The sequence below is a fragment of the Cenococcum geophilum genome (genome assembly GCF_001692895.1).
Source record: "Cenococcum geophilum 1.58 unplaced genomic scaffold K441scaffold_51, whole genome shotgun sequence".
NCBI lineage: Eukaryota > Fungi > Ascomycota > Dothideomycetes > Gloniales > Gloniaceae > Cenococcum > Cenococcum geophilum.
The window spans coordinates 24072-42305 of record NW_027137609.1 but is presented as its reverse complement, the minus strand read 5'-3'; the positions used below and the strand labels follow the sequence as shown (position 1 = coordinate 42305).

At 50.1% G+C, this 18234-nt stretch overlaps 7 protein-coding genes across 7 annotated transcripts; 2 read left to right on the top strand and 5 right to left on the bottom strand.

Annotated features, from left to right (window-relative positions):
* Positions 1-881: 881 nt before the first annotated feature.
* On the top strand, positions 882-3919 carry K441DRAFT_666815 (uncharacterized protein). Its single transcript, XM_067649718.1, has 3 exons — positions 882-1635; positions 1683-3135; positions 3255-3919. Exons 1-3 carry the CDS (start codon positions 1085-1087, stop codon positions 3495-3497), a joined length of 2247 nt encoding a protein of 748 aa, XP_067499454.1. The 5' UTR covers positions 882-1084; the 3' UTR covers positions 3498-3919.
* A 710-nt stretch (positions 3920-4629) lies between these two features.
* On the bottom strand, positions 4630-7399 carry K441DRAFT_581727 (putative glycosyltransferase family 2 protein; the record flags this gene model as incomplete). The annotated part of the gene is made up of 5 exons (XM_067644424.1): positions 4630-5638; positions 5692-5824; positions 5879-6458; positions 6511-7029; positions 7082-7399. The coding sequence occupies 5 exons, from the start codon at positions 7397-7399 to the stop codon at positions 4630-4632; spliced, it is 2559 nt and encodes an 852-aa protein (XP_067499453.1).
* Positions 7400-10357: 2958 nt separating this feature from the next.
* Positions 10358-12705, bottom strand: K441DRAFT_699417 (glycoside hydrolase family 16 protein). Its single transcript, XM_067653153.1, has 3 exons — positions 11820-12705; positions 11228-11768; positions 10358-11173 (listed from the first exon to the last, which is right to left on the bottom strand). Exons 1-3 carry the CDS (start codon positions 12263-12265, stop codon positions 10787-10789), a joined length of 1374 nt encoding a protein of 457 aa, XP_067499452.1. The 5' UTR covers positions 12266-12705; the 3' UTR covers positions 10358-10786.
* Positions 12706-14130: 1425 nt separating this feature from the next.
* K441DRAFT_263234 (uncharacterized protein) lies at positions 14131-14793 on the top strand. Its single transcript, XM_067640830.1, has 2 exons — positions 14131-14484; positions 14534-14793. Exons 1-2 carry the CDS (start codon positions 14343-14345, stop codon positions 14749-14751), a joined length of 360 nt encoding a protein of 119 aa, XP_067499451.1. The 5' UTR covers positions 14131-14342; the 3' UTR covers positions 14752-14793.
* K441DRAFT_263235 (uncharacterized protein) lies at positions 14794-15374 on the bottom strand. The gene has a single exon (XM_067640831.1). It carries the CDS (start codon positions 15262-15264, stop codon positions 14836-14838), a length of 429 nt encoding a protein of 142 aa, XP_067499450.1. The 5' UTR covers positions 15265-15374; the 3' UTR covers positions 14794-14835.
* On the bottom strand, positions 15068-16219 carry K441DRAFT_666810 (uncharacterized protein). The gene is made up of 3 exons (XM_067649717.1): positions 16068-16219; positions 15538-15949; positions 15068-15483 (listed from the first exon to the last, which is right to left on the bottom strand). Exon 2 carries the CDS (start codon positions 15719-15721, stop codon positions 15560-15562), a length of 162 nt encoding a protein of 53 aa, XP_067499449.1. The 5' UTR covers positions 15722-15949; positions 16068-16219; the 3' UTR covers positions 15068-15483; positions 15538-15559.
* A 1531-nt stretch (positions 16220-17750) lies between these two features.
* Positions 17751-18229, bottom strand: K441DRAFT_505719 (uncharacterized protein; the record flags this gene model as incomplete). Its single annotated transcript, XM_067642047.1, has 2 exons — positions 17751-17833; positions 17887-18229. Coding segments are annotated over 2 exons (426 nt in total), but the record flags the coding sequence as incomplete, so codon positions are not given.
* Between the last annotated feature and the right edge of the window lie 5 nt (positions 18230-18234).

Genomic DNA, 18234 nt, shown 5'->3' with positions numbered 1-18234 from the left:
TATCCCTATAATTTCATATACAAAATCTTTAGGAATCTGGATACCTAGCTTCCGTTAAATAACCTTACACCATAGTACACCGCATTATAATAGCGTTTTTGGATAAGATAGGGGCTATAAATAAAGCATCTCTGGTGGAGGTGTGAAATGACGAGCACGAGATTTGCGAGATTTAATAATACGACCCATATTGAAGAAGATTGGTACATTATTTGGCTGGGGAAATGGGTGAGAATCTATGTATTTACGCTCTTGTTGACGTGGGTGGCTTTTTTACCGCACGAGCCAATTTCGGCTGCTTTTTAGGCCCCCTGAGAGCCGGCCTATCCTCCGCAAGTCTGATAATGCTGCACGATGTTCTTTTACTCAATATCTCTATCGAACACAAAACTGCCCGCCACTTCGCCCGGACAGCCGTAAGACATCATTTATCCACTCTTACCGCAATAGTCCTCACTCTGCAGCGCATTGATAGTGATGCTAGGTCTGGGAGGCGAGGCTGCGGGGCTGAGGCGGCTGGTGCGGCACAGTTACGAGGTGGAGCAGACTATCGGAGGAACGGTTGCCAACCATTAGCTAGCAAATGCTTGAATACATGAATATATGGTTCCCCGAAGCGCTGAAATTCCCGTTCTGGAGAACTAGCCGATATGCCTCAGGGTCCTCAGCTCGACTATATCCCATGCATCGGTTCATTGTCAGGGCCCTGATACGTTTTGCATCGCCACTGACGCGCAAGGCATCTCTACCATCTTCCGTTCATGTCTTAGTTTGTAAGCCTTGTGATTTTATTGGAGAGTTTCCAAGGCTGTAGCTCTGAAGCCCGTCTTTCATTCATCTCAGTCAGCGTTTGGTACCGGAACACATGCCGCATAATGATTGCTGCCTGTATCAAAGCACTTCTTACCACAATCGCGATGAATTTAGGGCTGGTGCGTCGTATATAAAGCTGTTCGTTTCTTCTCTTAACAGTCTCATCATTTCCACCATATCTCGTTAATCTCAAGACCAGCTCCTTTCATCTCTAGTCAATCTCTATTTAATCTCAGTTATAACTTCCTCTGATCGCAGAATCTTCGGCACAATGACCTCAGAAGATATCATCGAGAAGGAAGCGGACACTGATGTGTCCGCGACCCCTCCCCAAATATCCGTAAATCCTGAAATTGTCACGACGAGTTCTCTGGAGTCGCTTCAAAGCGATGGCCAGCGGAAAATAATGGATATCGTCGATAAGCTCAGACGTACTGGCCTCAATGGTGTCGTTCAACTTCCCCAACTCGTAGTATGCGGTGATCAATCGTCTGGAAAGAGCTCCGTATTGGAAGCAATCACCGAAATACCTTTTCCCCGGAAAGAGAATTTGTGCACGCGTTTTGCCACTGAGATCGTACTCCGTCGTGATCATACACCATCGATCTCCACCAAAATTACGCCGGACAAAACTCGTCCTGCTCCGGAACAGGCCAAGTTAAGAGAGTTTAGCAAGTCGATAAATGACTTCTCTGAATTGCCCGCGCTTATGGACGAAGCAACATCTCTCATGGGCCTCGGTGAAGTCGGCCAAGGTAATTCCCGAGCTTTTTCCAGGGACGTCCTGAGTATCGAAATATGCGGACCAGGAAGGCCTCAATTGTAAGACTGCTCTGAAAGAGAAATTACCGTCTACTAATTTACTCAAGGACCTTGGTCGATCTACCTGGACTCATACACTCTGAGAACAAGTCACAGAGCAAAGAAGACGTGCGATTGATCCGAAGTCTTGTGGAAGAGTATATCAGCAACGAGCGAACCATTATCCTTGCAGTTGTATCGGCAAAGAACGACTATGCTAACCAGATTATCCTGGATTACTGTCGAAGAATTGACGATAAAGGAAGCCGAACGCTTGGAATTATCACTAAACCGGACTTTCTTCGCCCCGGCTCTGACAATGAGAAAGACTGGATAGATCTAGCTCAAAATAAGGATATTTACTTTGAACTCGGGTGGCATATACTCAAGAACCGGGCTGATGGAGAATTGGGGATGACATTTCAGGAACGCAATTCATCCGAGCGCATGTTCTTCAATGATGGTAGATACCGTCACCTCCCTCGCGATATGGTGGGAATTGAAATGCTGAGGACACGTCTAAGTCAGCTACTAAACAACCATCTGAAGAAGGAGATTCCTCACCTCAAGAAAGAGCTGGACATTAAATTGAAGGATACGATGGACGAGTTTGGGCGGTTGGGCGACAAAAGGACCACTATCTCCGAACAAAAGATGTTTCTCATGGGTATCAGCACGACAATCAACGATATCTTGAAGTCTGCGGTGAAAGGCCATTACGAGAATCCCTTCTTCGGGTCCGTTGAGATGAACGCAGCTGTAGATTCAACTGAGAATATCCGCAGGTTCCGCGCGGTAATCCAACACCTCAACCTCCAATTTGCTAAACAGATGAGCCGCTACGGTAAAAAATTCGTCATTCCTCCACCCAATGGTAAGGGCGAGGAGAGTAACAGCGAGGATGAGGATGAGGATGGCAAAAACCAAGAAGAACAAAACGTCGACCTAGGTGTCCTACATCCGCAAAAATTAACCCGCAGCGCAGCAATTTTATGGGTTCAGCGTGTCCTCGAACGGTCTCGCGGCTGTGAACTACCCGGGAATTTTAACCCACTGCTTATCAGTCAATTATTCTGGGAACAATCCGAGCCATGGAATGGATTAGCTACGGCACACATCAACAAAGTGGCGGACGCCTGTAAGAATTTTGTGGAAATTGTTCTCCAACACGCTGCCGCTCCTGAAATTAAATCGCGTCTCGTGGGTCTACGTGTGGACGCTGCCTTAGAGTCCTCCCTTCAAGCCAGTCGCGGAGAGCTAGCTAAGATCATCGCGGACAAGGCCCGCCCTCCAATGACTTATAACCATTATTATACAACCACCGTCCAAAAGCAACGTCAGAATAAGTACGCTAGTGCTCTGGCGGCGGTCACTGACACTCTCACTATGGTGGGTAAACATTCCGTCAATGAACGTGAACAAACGCCCATTGAACCGCAAATGCCCAAAGGACGAATTGTGCAGGATATGGACAAATTTTCAGCGGAGGAGGCGCTTGACAGCCAAACAGCCTATTACAAAGTGAGTTTACTAAAGGAGTACCTCGTCTTAGCCACTTGATACTTCAATCGTGGTCAAAATTTTGCACTTCTTATCCCTGGAAAGTTTGCGGTTAATGCTAACTGATTACAACCCTCTAGGACGAACTAAAATACTTCATTGCAGCCGTGACCAAGCAAGTTATTGAACGGCACCTTGTCGACACTTTGCCCTCGGCCATCCTCTCGCCATTGGTGATTACTGGACTTACCGATGAGGAGGTCGAGTACGTAGCGGCTGAGGCACCTGAGGTAACGCGGCAACGAAACTTCTTGCAAGGACGCAAAGAGATGCTGGAGAAAGGACAGGAGGCGTTCCGATTAGCTATGGGAGGGCGAGGTTAACAGGCTGAAAGTTAACCCCAGAAGAGTGATTTCACGGATAGACGGGTATAAGGGATTGTTACTTGTGCAATGTTTCTCTTGGTTAATTAGGCTGTCACTCCTTCAATGATGTTTCCTTATCCTAGCTGGCATTGCTGTTCCCGAGGACACTAGTGGTTCACTAACCACATATTCTTGGTTTATTGCCTGTGCAACGGTTCTCCGCCGCCATTTCCTCCCTTGCCCCATCTCATAAATGCATCCAACCCACGCTTAGTATATCCAGACTCTTCTTTATTTTGAACTTACGTGGTTGTGGCAAACCCAATCTTATTCTACGATTCTCTGGAACGTTATCCCCTAAAATATCTATTAAGATTTCATTGCCCTGTACTGCCACTGGTATTTTCTAATCTACTCAATGATACCGATAATTAAGGAAGGGATTTCTAACGCAGATGATCAACCCGCAAGGACCTAAGTATATCTAGAGTGGAATTTCGGCGCACTATCGAGGTATTCCCTCACGACTTTCCTAGATTCTAGAGATTTACTTTCCCCCACTCTTTGTGGTCAGACCTCAAAAGCTGTCATACCACCCTTCTCTAGTGTCAAGCTAATTCCGCTAACTGCGAAGCCAACTCACCACTCCTATGACGCCGAATATACCGGTGAAGCTCCAGATTCATTACCACGCCTCATATATAATCACTATAGCATAGGGCACATACGGCATTACATAGCCTCAATATTCATCATCTACCCATCTGAATATATACACGAACCTCTTAGGATATCTTTAACCGCATCACGCCCACCTACCCTCTCCCCTTAGACAAATAGAAATTACCAACCGTATCACCGTCATGCTGATTAATTTCCCAGACTTAACAAGAGACATTGAAGAGAAAGAAAGACGGAAAAGAGGAAATGCTATTTTGTGCTCTCATGGGAGGAAGGGAAAAAAAGATCGAACAATTCTATCCGTGTCTTATATACGTCGCCCAATCCCAGAATGCCTCGACGCCGACCTGATTCGCAAAGTGCTCGAAACGCCCGCCCGCCAAACACCCAAAAGCCCCGCACGACATCGATAACGCGATGGAGATGGAGGCACCAAGTACCGCTGGACCGATAACCCGCCGTCCCCTCTCTACCACGAAAACGTCATCAGCGCCGGATTGAGCGCGATGGGCAAGAGCAAATGACTGGCGGTCACGGTCGCCATGGGCAGGATAGCGACGAAGTCCTGGATTTTCCAGTCATGCGGGACGAACGGCGCAACGGCCAGGACGATCATGGCGACTATGCCGAGAAGCGAAAAGGCAATCGAGAACTTGAAGCGCTTGAGCACCTTGGGCACCTCGATGAAGAAATTCGAGAACTCGGCTTCCTTGGACGTCGCGCCCCACGTCATGTCGATCTCGAACATGTGCGCGAGCAGCGCCTGCGATACGTGCAGAGATAGACCGCCCAGGAAGATGCCGAGCATGAGGATCCATTTGAAGTTCTCGAGCAGCGCGCCCAGGAAGGAGCGGTCGCCGATGCGGTATCGCATTATCGCCAACGCGACGTTGCCGAGCCCGTTGAAGACGATGACGATCGAGAACCACACCTTCCATGAGTCGATGTAGTACTTGTCGAGGTAGCCATTGAACCAGCCGATGGCGAGGTAGTTAGCGGTTGTCATGATCCAGGCGGCGCCGATGGCGTAGTAGGTTCCGATGTAGGAGATGATGGTGATTTTGGACGTGAAGCGGATGTTGGAGAAGAGGAAACGGCGGAACAGCTCGGTAAACGGGCCACGGGTTAGCCAGAGACGCATTGGGTGGAAGAGCAGTTCGTTGCAGCCGTAGGCGTATTTCTCCCAACGTGCGAGTTCATCGTACACGGTGAGAGAGACACCTTCTTTGAAGCCCTCTCCGGCCCAGGCGGCGAGGCGGATAATGTAGCCGTTGACCTGTAGGCGCAGAGACATGTCGAAGTCTTCGGAAACGTGCGATTCGGACCAGAATTTCTCATAGCCGTCTTCGTCGAAGAACGAAACCTGTTGGATGGCGGACCAGCGAAGAATGGCGTTGTGGCCGACGAAAGGAGCGACGTCGCCGTTAGAGACAGTGTAACGAATAGCCGTGTAGATTAGATTGGTAAAGAATGTGATACTAGCAGGTTAGGCTTAGTATATGTAGAGAATGGGGATTTGAATAATGCATACCCGTTTTCGAAGTACGTGTGGACGACCTGCATGACACCAGATGAGAATTGCATGATACCGACTTCGGGAGACTGCTCCATTTCGCTAGCAGCATCAATAAGGCAGTCAGAAGGAACACGAGTGTCAGAGTCAACTAATGAACCTGTCAGAACGACCATTTTTGATCATCGTTAAATGGGGAACTTACTCAAAACAATGTAATCACCAACACGGATGTTACCATCAGCCCAAGCACGGCCATTCTCCTGAAGAACCTCTTTGAGGCATCTCTCGTACTCAACAGCTTCATCAGCTTGAGTCCAGTTTTCTCCTCTTTGAACCATATTAAGCCTCTCTTCGACATTGTTGGACAACATAAGACCGTAGTTCATGTTTGAAGCCTTCTTGAATTTACCCTTACGAACGAAGCCGTTCTCTCCGTGCTTGGGCCTCGCGGTCCATCCAATGCTGTGATCAGCATAGAATTCAATACGGGCTTGGCGTTCGTCCTCGCTAATGATTTGAAGACCATCGTCGTTGATGAACATGTTTGCGGAGCCTCCCTGAAGTTCGTACGTTGACATGGCTTGCTTAATCGACTTTACTGTGGGTGCAATGACAGAAGCAAGGCCCTCCTTGTAGACAGGGCATTGGATGGTGATGTGAGGAAGAGTACGACCTGTGATCCGACGAGGCAGTAGTGCAGAGTAATACCTCGAGTTGGTAGTCATTTGGCGGACAGGTCCAATACACTGAGCAAGACAACCGACAATAACTTGTGCAAAGAACTGCAGAAAGTATTAGCAAACAGCTCAAGGAGGAGCACGCGGGGCATCATACCAGAGTGAAGAAAATCTGAACAGGCGTTAAAGCGAGGAAAGCGAGACGAGCATATCCACGGTCAACTGCTATCTCAATAGCAATGGACCTGAAACCAGCTCCCAACATGATAGTGATAATAAGCATTGTAAAGCCAACCAGCACAGAATTCTGAATGTGTGTCGGCCTCTTCTCTGGCTTGATTTCTCCGCTCTCCTCGTCGATTTCACACTCCACGACAGCTGGGCCTTTGCGTTCTTCTTGCTCTTCTTCCGGTTCGCCGGTCTTCCATACCAACTCCATCAGTTCGTCCTCAATTGCCTTCGCACGGGCCATAATGTTCATGGCCTCGTCGTCCCACACGATCAGCAGAGCCTCTGATGCAACGAAAGCTGCGAATTGGTTCTTTCGGGCTTTTGGTAAGTCGTCAATAGTGGGTAAAATCTGAACCCTCAAACCGTTCATGAGCGGCACATCTGTTGCTTCCGGTGACCACTGAAGAAAAGTCTTGATGATTCGGGAGTTTACGGTCATGGCGACCTGTATTATAGTCAGCTTTTCGTGCCTCTAATTACCACATCTGAAGATATACCTGAACATTCAGCTGCGCGCAGTAGTATGCGAATGCTGAGTTTGCCAGTTGTGGCGGGCAGGCCATGTAATTTCCTCTGCTTTTCCTGAGCAGGACACCCTCGAGCTCCCCACTCCCATCTCCGACCCATAGTCGGCCGCACTGCTGCTGGAACAGATAGTTAACCATGACTTCGTGCTTAATCTCCTCCATGAAGCCGCTCTGTGTGGACCGCATTGATCCAGAGAATGAAGGCCTCCGCGAGCCCATGCTGGCGGGCGTTAACGCGCCATCTAGGAATCTTGGAGATGGAGGCGGGAACTTTTCCGAGATGAGCATTGAAGGGTGCTGGGGTTGAGTGATGGGCGTCCTGGTACCGTCGGTGGACGGCTTCTCATTATTAAGTGAACTCATGACGGGCTTCGAACTAAGGTATTATCCTATTCAGAATTGGAATGACAGTATGCTGAAGCGTCGTATTTTTTTCCCAAGACTCTGCGAATTAGGCGGGCATAAACGATTGTCAGAAAGCACAGGGAGCGATTGTAACGGTCTAAACGAGAGACCACGGAACCACGAAGGAATATAGGAAAGCGACCGTCATGAAGGAAAAGCTGTAGCTAAAGGTTAGTCAAGAAAGCTTCATGCACGTTAAGAATCACGTCTTACAATGGGGATCGGCAGCGGGGGGTTCTAGGATAGAGCCCAGCAAGACCTTGATGACACAAGGACAGTAGCAAGGAATTATAGAAAGAGAGACGGCGGCTCGGAGAAAAGCCCCAACAAGAAGCTTCTGGCTGTGTGGGAAGAAACGAACGTGGTTAACCGGGACGGTTAGACGCCAACGGGGGTGGTGGATACAGAGTGCATGAGAGAGCGATAGTGGGAGACAGCCAACATGAAAAGGCAAACCACAGCAGTGTGACACCCGGCCCTATCAGGTCAGACAGTCGTCATGGCTAGCGTGCGTCTATTCTTGTGATAGAACCCCTGCATGTGGCTGCATTGGAATCAAGGTAAACCGACTTTGTATAAAAGTAGCCGGATTAGGAGGAATTATGAAGGCCGTGCTGGAGGGTCTTCAATAAAGCCACATTATATCCACCGAAATTTAACCCGCAGTGGCCTGGAACTGTGGCTGACTGTGACGCGCGCATGGAATTGGTACGGGCGGGGACATCTGGAACTTTTCTAGGTTTTCGTTTATTGCACAGAAAGGAGCTCCGGTTCCACAATGCTATCAAGGGGAGCCCTGGAGAGCTCGACACATGGTTGTGAGCGGTGACCGTACCCCGCCATATCAACGACGGGGGCTGTCGACTGCCGCTTGAACGGGAGAGCTGGCAGAGGTATCCCTTATCACGTTAAGGTCCTCAGAGTTCATTAGGCTGATTTGATTGGTGGGCTCTTATCGATAACATGAGGACCAATTTTAACGTGATAAAGGATAGCGTAGTACAAAGTCGAACGGGCCATCAGCGTGGTCGGTCGTGCTGAAGGCTACCGACGGTTTAGGCTTGGCGGCCACCCCCAGCACCATCTCGACCAACAACAGGCGAGGGAGGAGGCAGCGAACCTCTACTGGCGTTTTCTAGCTGGCACAAAAAAGCTAGTGTTCCTGCCCATCATAAGTGGACCTCGATTGGGTCCCGAGGCTCAGATACGACAGCTGGAGGAAGGCGCGCATGCAGCAACATGGCCTCCTATTTGCGCACACAGTAATATTGTGGTGCTATGCTTATTGCACAACAATAAGGAAAAGTCATCCAGCTCAGCCTTCTGGCATCGTGCCAAGTGCCAATGGATGGCGGATGTTGAAGTGTCGCCGTAGAAAATTCTAAGCACGAGGGCGTACCTGAGTCGTCACGATATGCGGTTAGAGCAAGGCGGCGCGGCTGAAAGAGCTTTTCCGTCAATTTAAGGAGCCGCCTGCGAAAGGGGGGCAGGCCGATGAGTCGCTGTCGCATTGATGCTCCTGCCTTGTTTGAGCCGTGGCTTTGCACCTCAGATGCGCTGACGGCAAACCAGCACGCCCGATGATTCAGGCCACACAAAATCCCACCCATAGAACCGCTACGTAGGTGTCTCCAGAAACCTCCCAGAGACTCTGCGAACGGGACGAACAGTTAGCAGGGCTATCAATAGCGTTATCACCACCGTATCGCAGCGAGTGGTGGTCGTGATCTCCGTCTCCCACGCTTCCCAAATTCGATACAGCCTGTACGAGCTCCCCCTGTCAGTGTGCGCGCATTAATTTCGCTTTCTTGCACACTAGAGAACTTTAAGTTTAGCCCTTACAATTAAGCTTAAAAAAATACTTTATTTTTCTTATAAAGTGCACACACCTTGCTTATAAGTAATTATATTGCCCTTTTGTAAGAGTACAGTCTCTACGCTATATGGTGCACAATTGAACTAAATTTTTAGTGAAATTGGATGTGGTGTGTCGCGCGCACACTGGGGGGGACACCGGAACCCGTACAGGCTGTAGGTTGAAAGACCAGGGACAGGGGTTCCAAACCCAGCACGGATTGCCGCCAAGAATGTCTTCCATGCACGTGGCGGTGCCTGTCTTCGCGCTGTAAAAGCAGCAGCATCTCGCTTCGGGGACCCAGCAAACGTGGGTAAAGGTCCACCTGGGTTATCGCAAGCATCATGACAGCGGCTCTCCTAGGGCTAGGCAGGCATTTCGTGGGTCGTCTGCCAGCTGCAGTCCGCCGTCTCACTACGAAGCTGTCAAGAGTCGACCTGGGAGTTGACCAGAAAGGTTGTTTACGTTCTCGAACATGTAGGCAACCGGCTCACCGTCGATCTATTAATATGAGCCTGTGAGAGAGAAGGAGCACTGCTACCCCGAGCCCCCATCTTCCCTTACGCCCGTCATACGTCTCTTGGGCTGCGGTAATGCCCTCGTGATAGCTGCTAAAATCCATCATCCTCTTTGCCAAGCTCACCATTGGGCCTGTCAAAAGAGCCAAGCTATCGTAAACTCCTAGGCGCCCCGGATGAATCAGATGCAGGGACGGAAACCCAGACCTGGCCTTCGCTCACGCCGAAACTCCTTGGTGCGCCATGAACGCGCAACTCAGGTACGCGAGGCGTTGTGGCTGTCTCAGCAATTGGCCTTCAGCTGCGGCCGCCGACTTGTGGGCGTTTTTCAGGTACGCGAAAAGAGCCGTCCCGGAGGAGTTCAGCCTGGAGCTCGCTTAAACACCAGTTCCTAGATGATGGGAATGCGATTGGAAAGACATGCTGAATTCGGGATGATCTGGCCTCCTGAAGCTGGACGCGCGGGAGATAGACTTTTCCATACCCTCGGGACCTGATCGATGTCGACGTGGGCTAAGATTCTAGAGCGCCCTGGCTTTGTTGACTAAGGGGTGCAATGGTTAAGGCTGAAGTGTAGGCGTAGTGATGCTCCATGGCATACGTTTTGGGAAGCCGGATATTTTGCTTGACGGGGGGTAATAACATCTTAACTAATGCACCGGTTTGTACGGGGTAGCTGCTCCATTGAGTGACAATATGATCAACTATATTTCCTACACTTGGTATTCCCTTTGTACAACCGTGCGCCGCATCGTTCAGAGTTCCATACATTCCCTCATTCCAGATACAAACACCGTAGGCCAAAATTACATTATGAAACCCCCCCAGAGCCCACCGAAAACTGCGTCCTAGTCTATAGTGAAAAAGTAAATGAAAGTCGTGCATCGAATTCCCCGTCTAGCAACCATTGTACCCTTGCTGCTGCCACATCTTGACACTCTTGACGCGCATTTCACCATTCTTCTGCCATGTAGGATACCACTGGTCACGGGCATCCCAGAAGTCTTTGGGAGCAGTGACACTTCCATCAAGCCAAGGCTTGCCGGATGCACCATCCTTAAACCAGCCATTAGTACCACCGACGGCGACGTTCAGAATAAGGTAGAAGTTCTGGTCAAAGGGCGTAGAGTCCCGGCCAGTATAGCTCCAAGGATCCTGGAGACTAGTACCATTACTGTCAGAGAGAGGAAACTGGCCATACTTCCAGAAGGGCTCGTTAAAGTGCGTGTACATGACTTGTAGAAGGCGAGTGTCAATGTAGGTGAAGATGTACTTCTCGCTCCACTATTTCAGAGTTAATAACGGCTATTGCTTGTCCTAAATATTGTGGTAGCTTACCTCCAATCCGAAGGTGTGGAAGCCGGAGGCATAGGTAGTATGGAGAGCCTTGCGCTTGACATTGTTGCGCCACCACGCATCGTTGTTCGCGTTCGGTCCCCAGTGAAGCGTACTACTAACGATGTTGTTTCCACCTTGCGCGTAGGTCCAGTTGTTGCCACGAGATTCCATAATATCAATTTCACCTGACCTGGGCCAGTCGCCATATTTGCTGTCCCGAGGCAACATCCATATAGCAGGCCAGAGCCAGTCTCCAGCAGGCAGCTGAGCAGTCACCTCCACGCGCCCAAATTGAATAGTTGCTCCGAGCTTGGTGTTGAGACGAGCGGACTTCGCAGGATTTACAATGGTTCCATTTGTGACGTTGGTTCCGGCGATACAATTCGCTGCGACGGTAGAAGTGCAACTGCTGTTTTGAAGATTGATAACATTATTTTTCTCAATCAAGGCAGCATCCTGGAGGGTTGGCTTGATATATAACATGCCGTCTTGGACATAAGCGTTCTCATCCGTGTTGGTTGTCATCTCAAATTGGCCGTTGCTGTTAGATAAACATTAGAATAATTCGAATCAAACCGAATCTCGCACTCACCCAAAGCCGCCAACTTCAACTTCTTTTGTCCAGATCTTGGAATTCAAGCCATTCGAGAAGTCTTCGTTCAAGATCTCGCAGTAGTTGTGATTCACAACACTCCGTAATCCATCCCAGATAAGAACCCCGGACAATGCTAGTCCCACAAATATGCCAACAAGAGGAATGATTGTGACCCATTTCTCCTTGGGATCCTTCCTATCCATCCATGGCCTCTCAACGGAGCCCTTCTTTACTCGTCTTGAATGAAAGTATCGCGGCTGGTCTATCAGATGCAATGCCGTTGATGATGCATTTCTTGAAGCTGGCGACGAACCGTACGGTGTTGCGAAAGGATTTGCATTTAGTCGCTGAGCGGGCTGGATTACGTCGTCTTCAGGTGTGATGGATCTTGCGGGTGTCTCGGTGGCCGTTGAGGAGGCCGTAGCCTGTCGAGCGTGATTCATGGCTGCCGACCAGTACTCAAAGCGAAAAGGAAGGTGTTTTGAAAAAGTGAACGAATGCTATCGGCACGTCAATGTAGAAACGAGTGGAGGTGGAATGATAATGTGGGAACGGGGGGGCGGCCAAGAATGATAGATGGCCGTAGACTGCAAGACGTGATATCGGGGAGGCGCCGGAAGATTAGCCACAACCTAAGGCTGGCGGGAAAGACCGGTGGAATGGCTAATTGTGCTTCAGTTCAGCTCCAGCCATGATGTATACACCAACAAGGAACGGCGGTGGGATCGTGGGTGACAGGTTTGTTCTAGGCCAGTGGGAGAGGAAGGAGAGCAGGGATCGGGCTGATCCAGTACATGCAGCAGGCAATTGGATTAAAGCCAAGCGCGACTGTGTGACAGGCCAATGGTCAGTACTGCCAATAGGACCAATTCCAAAGTCAGCGTCTTTCTCCGGTATCGACCAGGTAGCCACAACGCCTCGTCTAGGCGCGCTTGTGATACTTGGCAAGTAAAAGACTATTACTTGCCTGGAAAACCCGTTGGGCATAATTCGATTTGCCGGGAGCTGAGAAAGATGGCGTATGCAGATAACTTTTCCTGGTATCATTCGTCGCGTTGAGGACGGATCTGAGTAATGCCCCTGAGCCGCAGCGCTAACAAGGGGGCGTATGTAAAAGCAGCGAGGCAGCGACCTTGGCCAACTCTGCACCGAGAGGCTTCAATTCCAACCTCATGGGAAAAGCAGCGAGGCAGCGACCTTGGCCAACTCTGCACCGAGAGGCTTCAATTCCAACCTCATGGGAAAAGCAGCGAGGCAGCGACCTTGGCCAACTCTGCACCGAGAGGCTTCAATTCCAACCTCATGTCTGACCCCTAACGAACCAGCCGGGCGGTATCCCAGGTCTTGCTATCTCGAACGAGGTACAGAATTAGTTGCGCTTGCGCATGCATCAATTTCGAACCGCAGCGCAGAAGCCGCCGAGTCAGAGGCACGCGAAATACCTCGCTCTGCCAGCGTTCGACAAGCGGTTACTTTCAATAAACTTTAGCCGTGATATTTGCCGTGACCGAGAGTCTCAGCTGTCATTCTTAGCTTTGCGTAGACCAGCTCAAAGTCTCCGAGTGACACGCCCGTCGAATCTAGCTCATCATATCCCAAGGATTTGCTAGTGAACTTCCTGTTCCAATAGTGTGCCCCAACGGCCCTTCTCGAACAATACGTCGCGCAGAGTCAAACAAGCATTGCTTATCACCATCCACGGTCATGAGCAATCCCGAAAGCTGGGACTTACCAAAAGATTGCCCACTAGCGAAACAGAATGCCATTCCTCTAGTTCAACACTGAGCCCGTTGGGCCAGCTCTACCCAAAGGGCTCATGTTTTTGTTCCGGATAACCTGACACCTTTCTTCCGCTTTAAGATCACCATGAAGCCAAACGCTGAGAAGAAGTCTTCTTCAACTGTCGGAACAGAAGGGGGAATAACTACTAGGTAAGGAAACCATGTCCAGCAACGTCACTGGCCTTAGATAAAAGCTGGCAGACGTAAAATGGTACGCGAAGGATCAACAGTCTGCTAAGCTTCGCATACCCACCTCCAAAGCTTGGATCGACGACTCCACCCAACAGATCTTCCTTCTCATACGGTCGTTTGCGCCGGATGCTGATCATGCACGACGTTCCGTTGTATGATCGTCGCCTTTGCGCAAGCCACTAATTACAGGATTAAAGACAATCTTTGCTTGACAAGATCTGCAAACAGTTTTTTTTCGGATGCGTTTGACCCTGCAATTTCAGCACACATTCAGCTGACGCTCATAGTATCTAATCTCGAAACAGATGACAGTCTTCGCAGGGCAGTTACGCGACTAACACAAAAACACACAAAACAATATGCGTACAGAAGAAACACGAGAGTAGCGAAACCCCTCCGACCGAACACCTGTTCGCGAAACACCACAAGCCAACAGCAAGCAACATGACGCCCAAAGCTATGCAAAACCCGACGGCACATCCAGATCTCTAATGCAGTAAGACAATGCAGATCATACACGCCATTTTCACTACCCAAAGGTCTCCGTATGGAGCGCCACCTCACACATCTCCCCCTTCAGCACTCGTCGCTGCATCCGTGCGACCGTATCCGAAAGATCCACCTTCATATGCTTGGGACCGCAGTCTGTATTGAAACCACATTAGCAACCCATCAACATGCTCAAACGTGTTAGGAAAGACTACTGCCCGAGCACAATTGCCCTCTCACCATCTATAGACCTTTCGACTACCTCACTCAGTACCGGTCGCTCATACCGCACATTTACAACTCCGCTCCCAAAGCCCTTCCCAATCTTCTCGCCCATCTCGACTCCCATCTCCACCTCCGCTTTCCCGATTCTAGTCTCCCCACCCCACCCGCTATCTCTCCCATCTCAAACACGCGTTCGCCCCCCTTCAATTCCGGACTCGGCAGCCTTGGCATCACCAGTGTAGGAAGCGGAATGTATGGCTGAAGATAAGGGCAAGGGAAGCGTCCCGGCTGTCGCTTCGTAGCAACAAAAACCTCAACCTGAATCCTCACGCCGATCGTCTCCCGCGCCTTTCCCACCGCTTCTTCCACCCCCCATACCAGATGCAGACGCGTCGTCGCCACCTTGGCTGAGCGCGGTTCCCACACCCGGCGCGCCAGCGCCAGCACCCACGGCAGCATTGCCTAAATGCCACTCCCGCCAGCGACACAGACCACGGTATCGTAGAGGTGGTGCAGCGGGCGCATGTGGCCGCCATAGGGGCCGTTGACCAGGATGCGGAGGGCGGCAACGCGCGGCGCCAGCGGGCGTGGGGTGACGTAGTTATCGCTCGCGGCTTTCTCGAGGTCGGGCTCAGGCGTGGCGGCCGACAGGAGATGCGAGTGCCGTTGGGGTTCCGGGCCTTGTCGCGAGAAGCATGGTCCTTGATCACTCGACCATGTTTGCGAGCGTATGCGTGAACCCCGCTTGTGCGCATACGAGGAACACGGGCTCGTTCTGCTTCACGGCCGCCTTGTCTTCTTTGCGGGCTGGCACGCTCGCAATTGTGAATGGGTGGTTCCCCAGGACTGAGATTTGTGGGAGCCAGATGTACATAGGCGTGCTGGCCGGGGTGTCATGTCAGAGCGTCGGGCACGGTTACAGCCTGTACAAGCTCCGGTGTCCCCCCACACACCTAATTTCGCTTTCTTACACACTAGAGAACTTTAAGTTTAACTCTTACAATTAAGCATAAAATTGGAGACCTTACCCCTGTTATAAGTATACACACCTTACTTACAAGTACACAGGAGTGTACTCTCATTTGGATCCGGGTAAGCAGTCTTCCACTGCCTCGAAAGCAGCGTCCTGAGACTATTCCTAACATAATTTTCCAACGCCTGGTTGAATCTTGCTCTATCTCGTTGAGCTTCGGAAACAGCGGCAATCGCCATCCTGGGTACATGTACAACCTTCCGTGGGATCGAGGCGTGTGCATCTTCCCATGCGTGATAATGAAAGCGTTGCAAAGAAAGCAGGCGTCCTTGCTCGAGCAGACAACTCAAGGAAGCTGCTTAGAAGCTTTTAGTTCACAGTAGAAGTGTTGGCCTGGCGTCGATCACTACCATATCAAGCTTAGATTAGGGGTCCTTTGACCCACCCGATTCATGTATTTAATGAGGAGGAAGCTGCTTAGAAGCTTTTAGTTCACAGTAGAAGTGTTGGCCTGGCGTCGATCACTACCATATCAAGCTTAGATTAGGGGTCCTTTGACCCACCCGATTCATGTATTTAATGAGGCTCTAGAGCCTCTCGCAATAGACGAGAGTTCTCATCCTTGATCGTCCTGTTCGGCAAGAAGAGAAGCTGGATCTCAGCGTGGATCTTAGCCTCCTTCAATGTTTTACTCGTCTGCTGGGCAAACTTATTACTTGCTTCTAGCTCAGTAATGTTCAACAGCCGACAGATATGGCTAAGATTCTATCATCCATACTGTGTGCTAAGTCGCGAAATCGTGGATGGGAGTGTCGGAGTGTATTGGTTGGCCGGGATTTCGTAGAATGCATCCTGGGGCAGGTCGACGACAATCTTCATTTGTTGGACTAAGGGGAACTTCTTTGCTGTGCGATATAGAAATCTAGCAGCTTCCCGATACCTTGTGACCTTGCCGACAATGTTTACGAGGTTTCCCCGCGAGCTTGGACCCATAGCACGGTTTGGTATGGCGCCGAGCAGGGCGTGGAGTTCTACTTGCCATAAGCGATACACTCCTTCGACCAACACCCGCAACTAAGCTGTCGTCTGGTGTTTAGCTCATGAATCCGCTAGTTTGATCACCTCTTTAGCTCTTTTCACAAACAACTTGGCGATTAGGCATAGCTCTCTAAGTTTCTTGTCCTTTAGCTATTCGAGAGAACTTATAGCCTCTTGGAGAACTTTCTTGATAGATTGTTTTGGTGTTTTCCGGTTGTTGCTAACGAATCGTAGATGGCAGAGAATGCGAGCCGAGCACATGGAAATGATTGCATCAAAGACGTCATTCTCGATGTTTAGAGTACCATCTCCTTCTCGGACTGATTAGCAGTGGAAAGGAGTGAGACATGGACTACTCATCATCCGTCAATCGGGAGAGTACTGCGAAAATTCTCTCAAGGCCTTGCTTCAATTTCTGTAGGACTTGATTACCATCGTGCTGCTTGACTTTATTTCCAGCAAGCAGGACGCTCCAGAACGCCGAATTCGGGCCCTCCTCGACACAAACCCCAGGGATGCGTCTGTTATATTCGAAAGAAAAGCGAGTGTGCCAGCTAAGCTACGTTCTCTCTCAAATGATAAGGTATAACCCTTATGACGAATCCGAAAACTATCAATAGAATTAGGCGAGGGTGGAGTAGGAGGAATGCAGAAGGTAGAGAAGTGCAATACTCTCAACGCAGGCAATTGCAGGAGCAGGAGCAGTATTGAGTGTCATGGAGAAGTTTGGCCGGAGGCAATGAATTGTGACCAGAAAAATCCTCGGTCAAAGGCTGGCAGCCCAGGCTAGTCCTTTAACCTGCTCCCGGAGGTAACTCCCCGTGAAGATCGAGCGGGCTAAATATAGCTAAACCCCACCTAAGGCGGGCGGGGGATTGGCATCTGGAAGACATTCGTGGGCAGTCTGCAGAGGATCGTGTCAACGAACGAATGGGGTTTGGTTATTTTTGGTGGAACTATGCAAAGTATGCTTTGCGGGCGGCCACAAAAATCCTCTTAGAGAAGATAAACTGCCGGACAAGTCGATTAGTAGAATTACCGTGTTTCTCCTGCGAGCTGCAACAAGAGCCGTGTGCAGAACGTTTTGTATATTCTACAAGCGACTGTAGTTAAGGCCATTGTAATTTACATAAGGTACGGAACTACATGCGCAAACTTCATGCCTCGCTGTGGCCTAGATATTTATCCTTTTGCATGAGCCTTACCACGCAAATTCCGACCAATCTTGGTACCAAGTCTCTGCAGGTATGAGAATAGTGAACCCTTTGGCACAAAGCCGCGATACGTGGCTTGCCAGCCAGCGGCCCACGATCCTAGACACTTATCAATACCTTCATTCACTGTAAAAGTAAAGTAACGAACTTACCTTCGATAATGCCCTCCTCTGCGAAGCCTAAGTACGCCATCAACCACGGTATCATTAAAGCGAGGACGCCAAGCGCAATAAGTGTGACGACGACTGCAGCCATCTCCGGGTGTGCCTCCGCCCACTCATTGACCTCATTGACGGCTGCGACTGCCTTCTCGTACGCAGCTTTCACAGCTGGGCCCATTTCTTCGCCCAGTTTGATGGCTTTTTCCAGGCCGGCTAGGATGGCAGCAGCAAGGCCGTCGTAAAATCCATAGGCGTGGATGGTGGATCGGAGGTCCGCCTGGAGAATTGCATCATTCTTCTGTGCTGCGAAGAGCTTGGCGATGATCTCATTGGCTAATT

Coding starts and splice junctions, on each gene's coding strand:
- K441DRAFT_666815 (XM_067649718.1), top strand. CDS start 1,085: ATGACCTCAGAAGATATCATCGAGAAGGAAGCGGACACTGATGTGTCC. Junction 1,636..1,682: donor GGACCAGGAAGGCCTCAATT/GTAAGACTGCTC, acceptor AATTTACTCAAG/GACCTTGGTCGATCTACCTG. Junction 3,136..3,254: donor GCCAAACAGCCTATTACAAA/GTGAGTTTACTA, acceptor ACAACCCTCTAG/GACGAACTAAAATACTTCAT.
- K441DRAFT_699417 (XM_067653153.1), bottom strand. CDS start 12,265: ATGAATCACGCTCGACAGGCTACGGCCTCCTCAACGGCCACCGAGACA. Junction 11,769..11,819: donor GTTGAAGTTGGCGGCTTTGG/GTGAGTGCGAGA, acceptor TTTATCTAACAG/CAACGGCCAATTTGAGATGA. Junction 11,174..11,227: donor TCCACACCTTCGGATTGGAG/GTAAGCTACCAC, acceptor ACTCTGAAATAG/TGGAGCGAGAAGTACATCTT.
- K441DRAFT_263234 (XM_067640830.1), top strand. CDS start 14,343: ATGGAGCGCCACCTCACACATCTCCCCCTTCAGCACTCGTCGCTGCAT. Junction 14,485..14,533: donor CCATCAACATGCTCAAACGT/GTTAGGAAAGAC, acceptor CACCATCTATAG/ACCTTTCGACTACCTCACTC.
- K441DRAFT_263235 (XM_067640831.1), bottom strand. CDS start 15,264: ATGCGCACAAGCGGGGTTCACGCATACGCTCGCAAACATGGTCGAGTG.
- K441DRAFT_666810 (XM_067649717.1), bottom strand. CDS start 15,721: ATGGCGATTGCCGCTGTTTCCGAAGCTCAACGAGATAGAGCAAGATTC.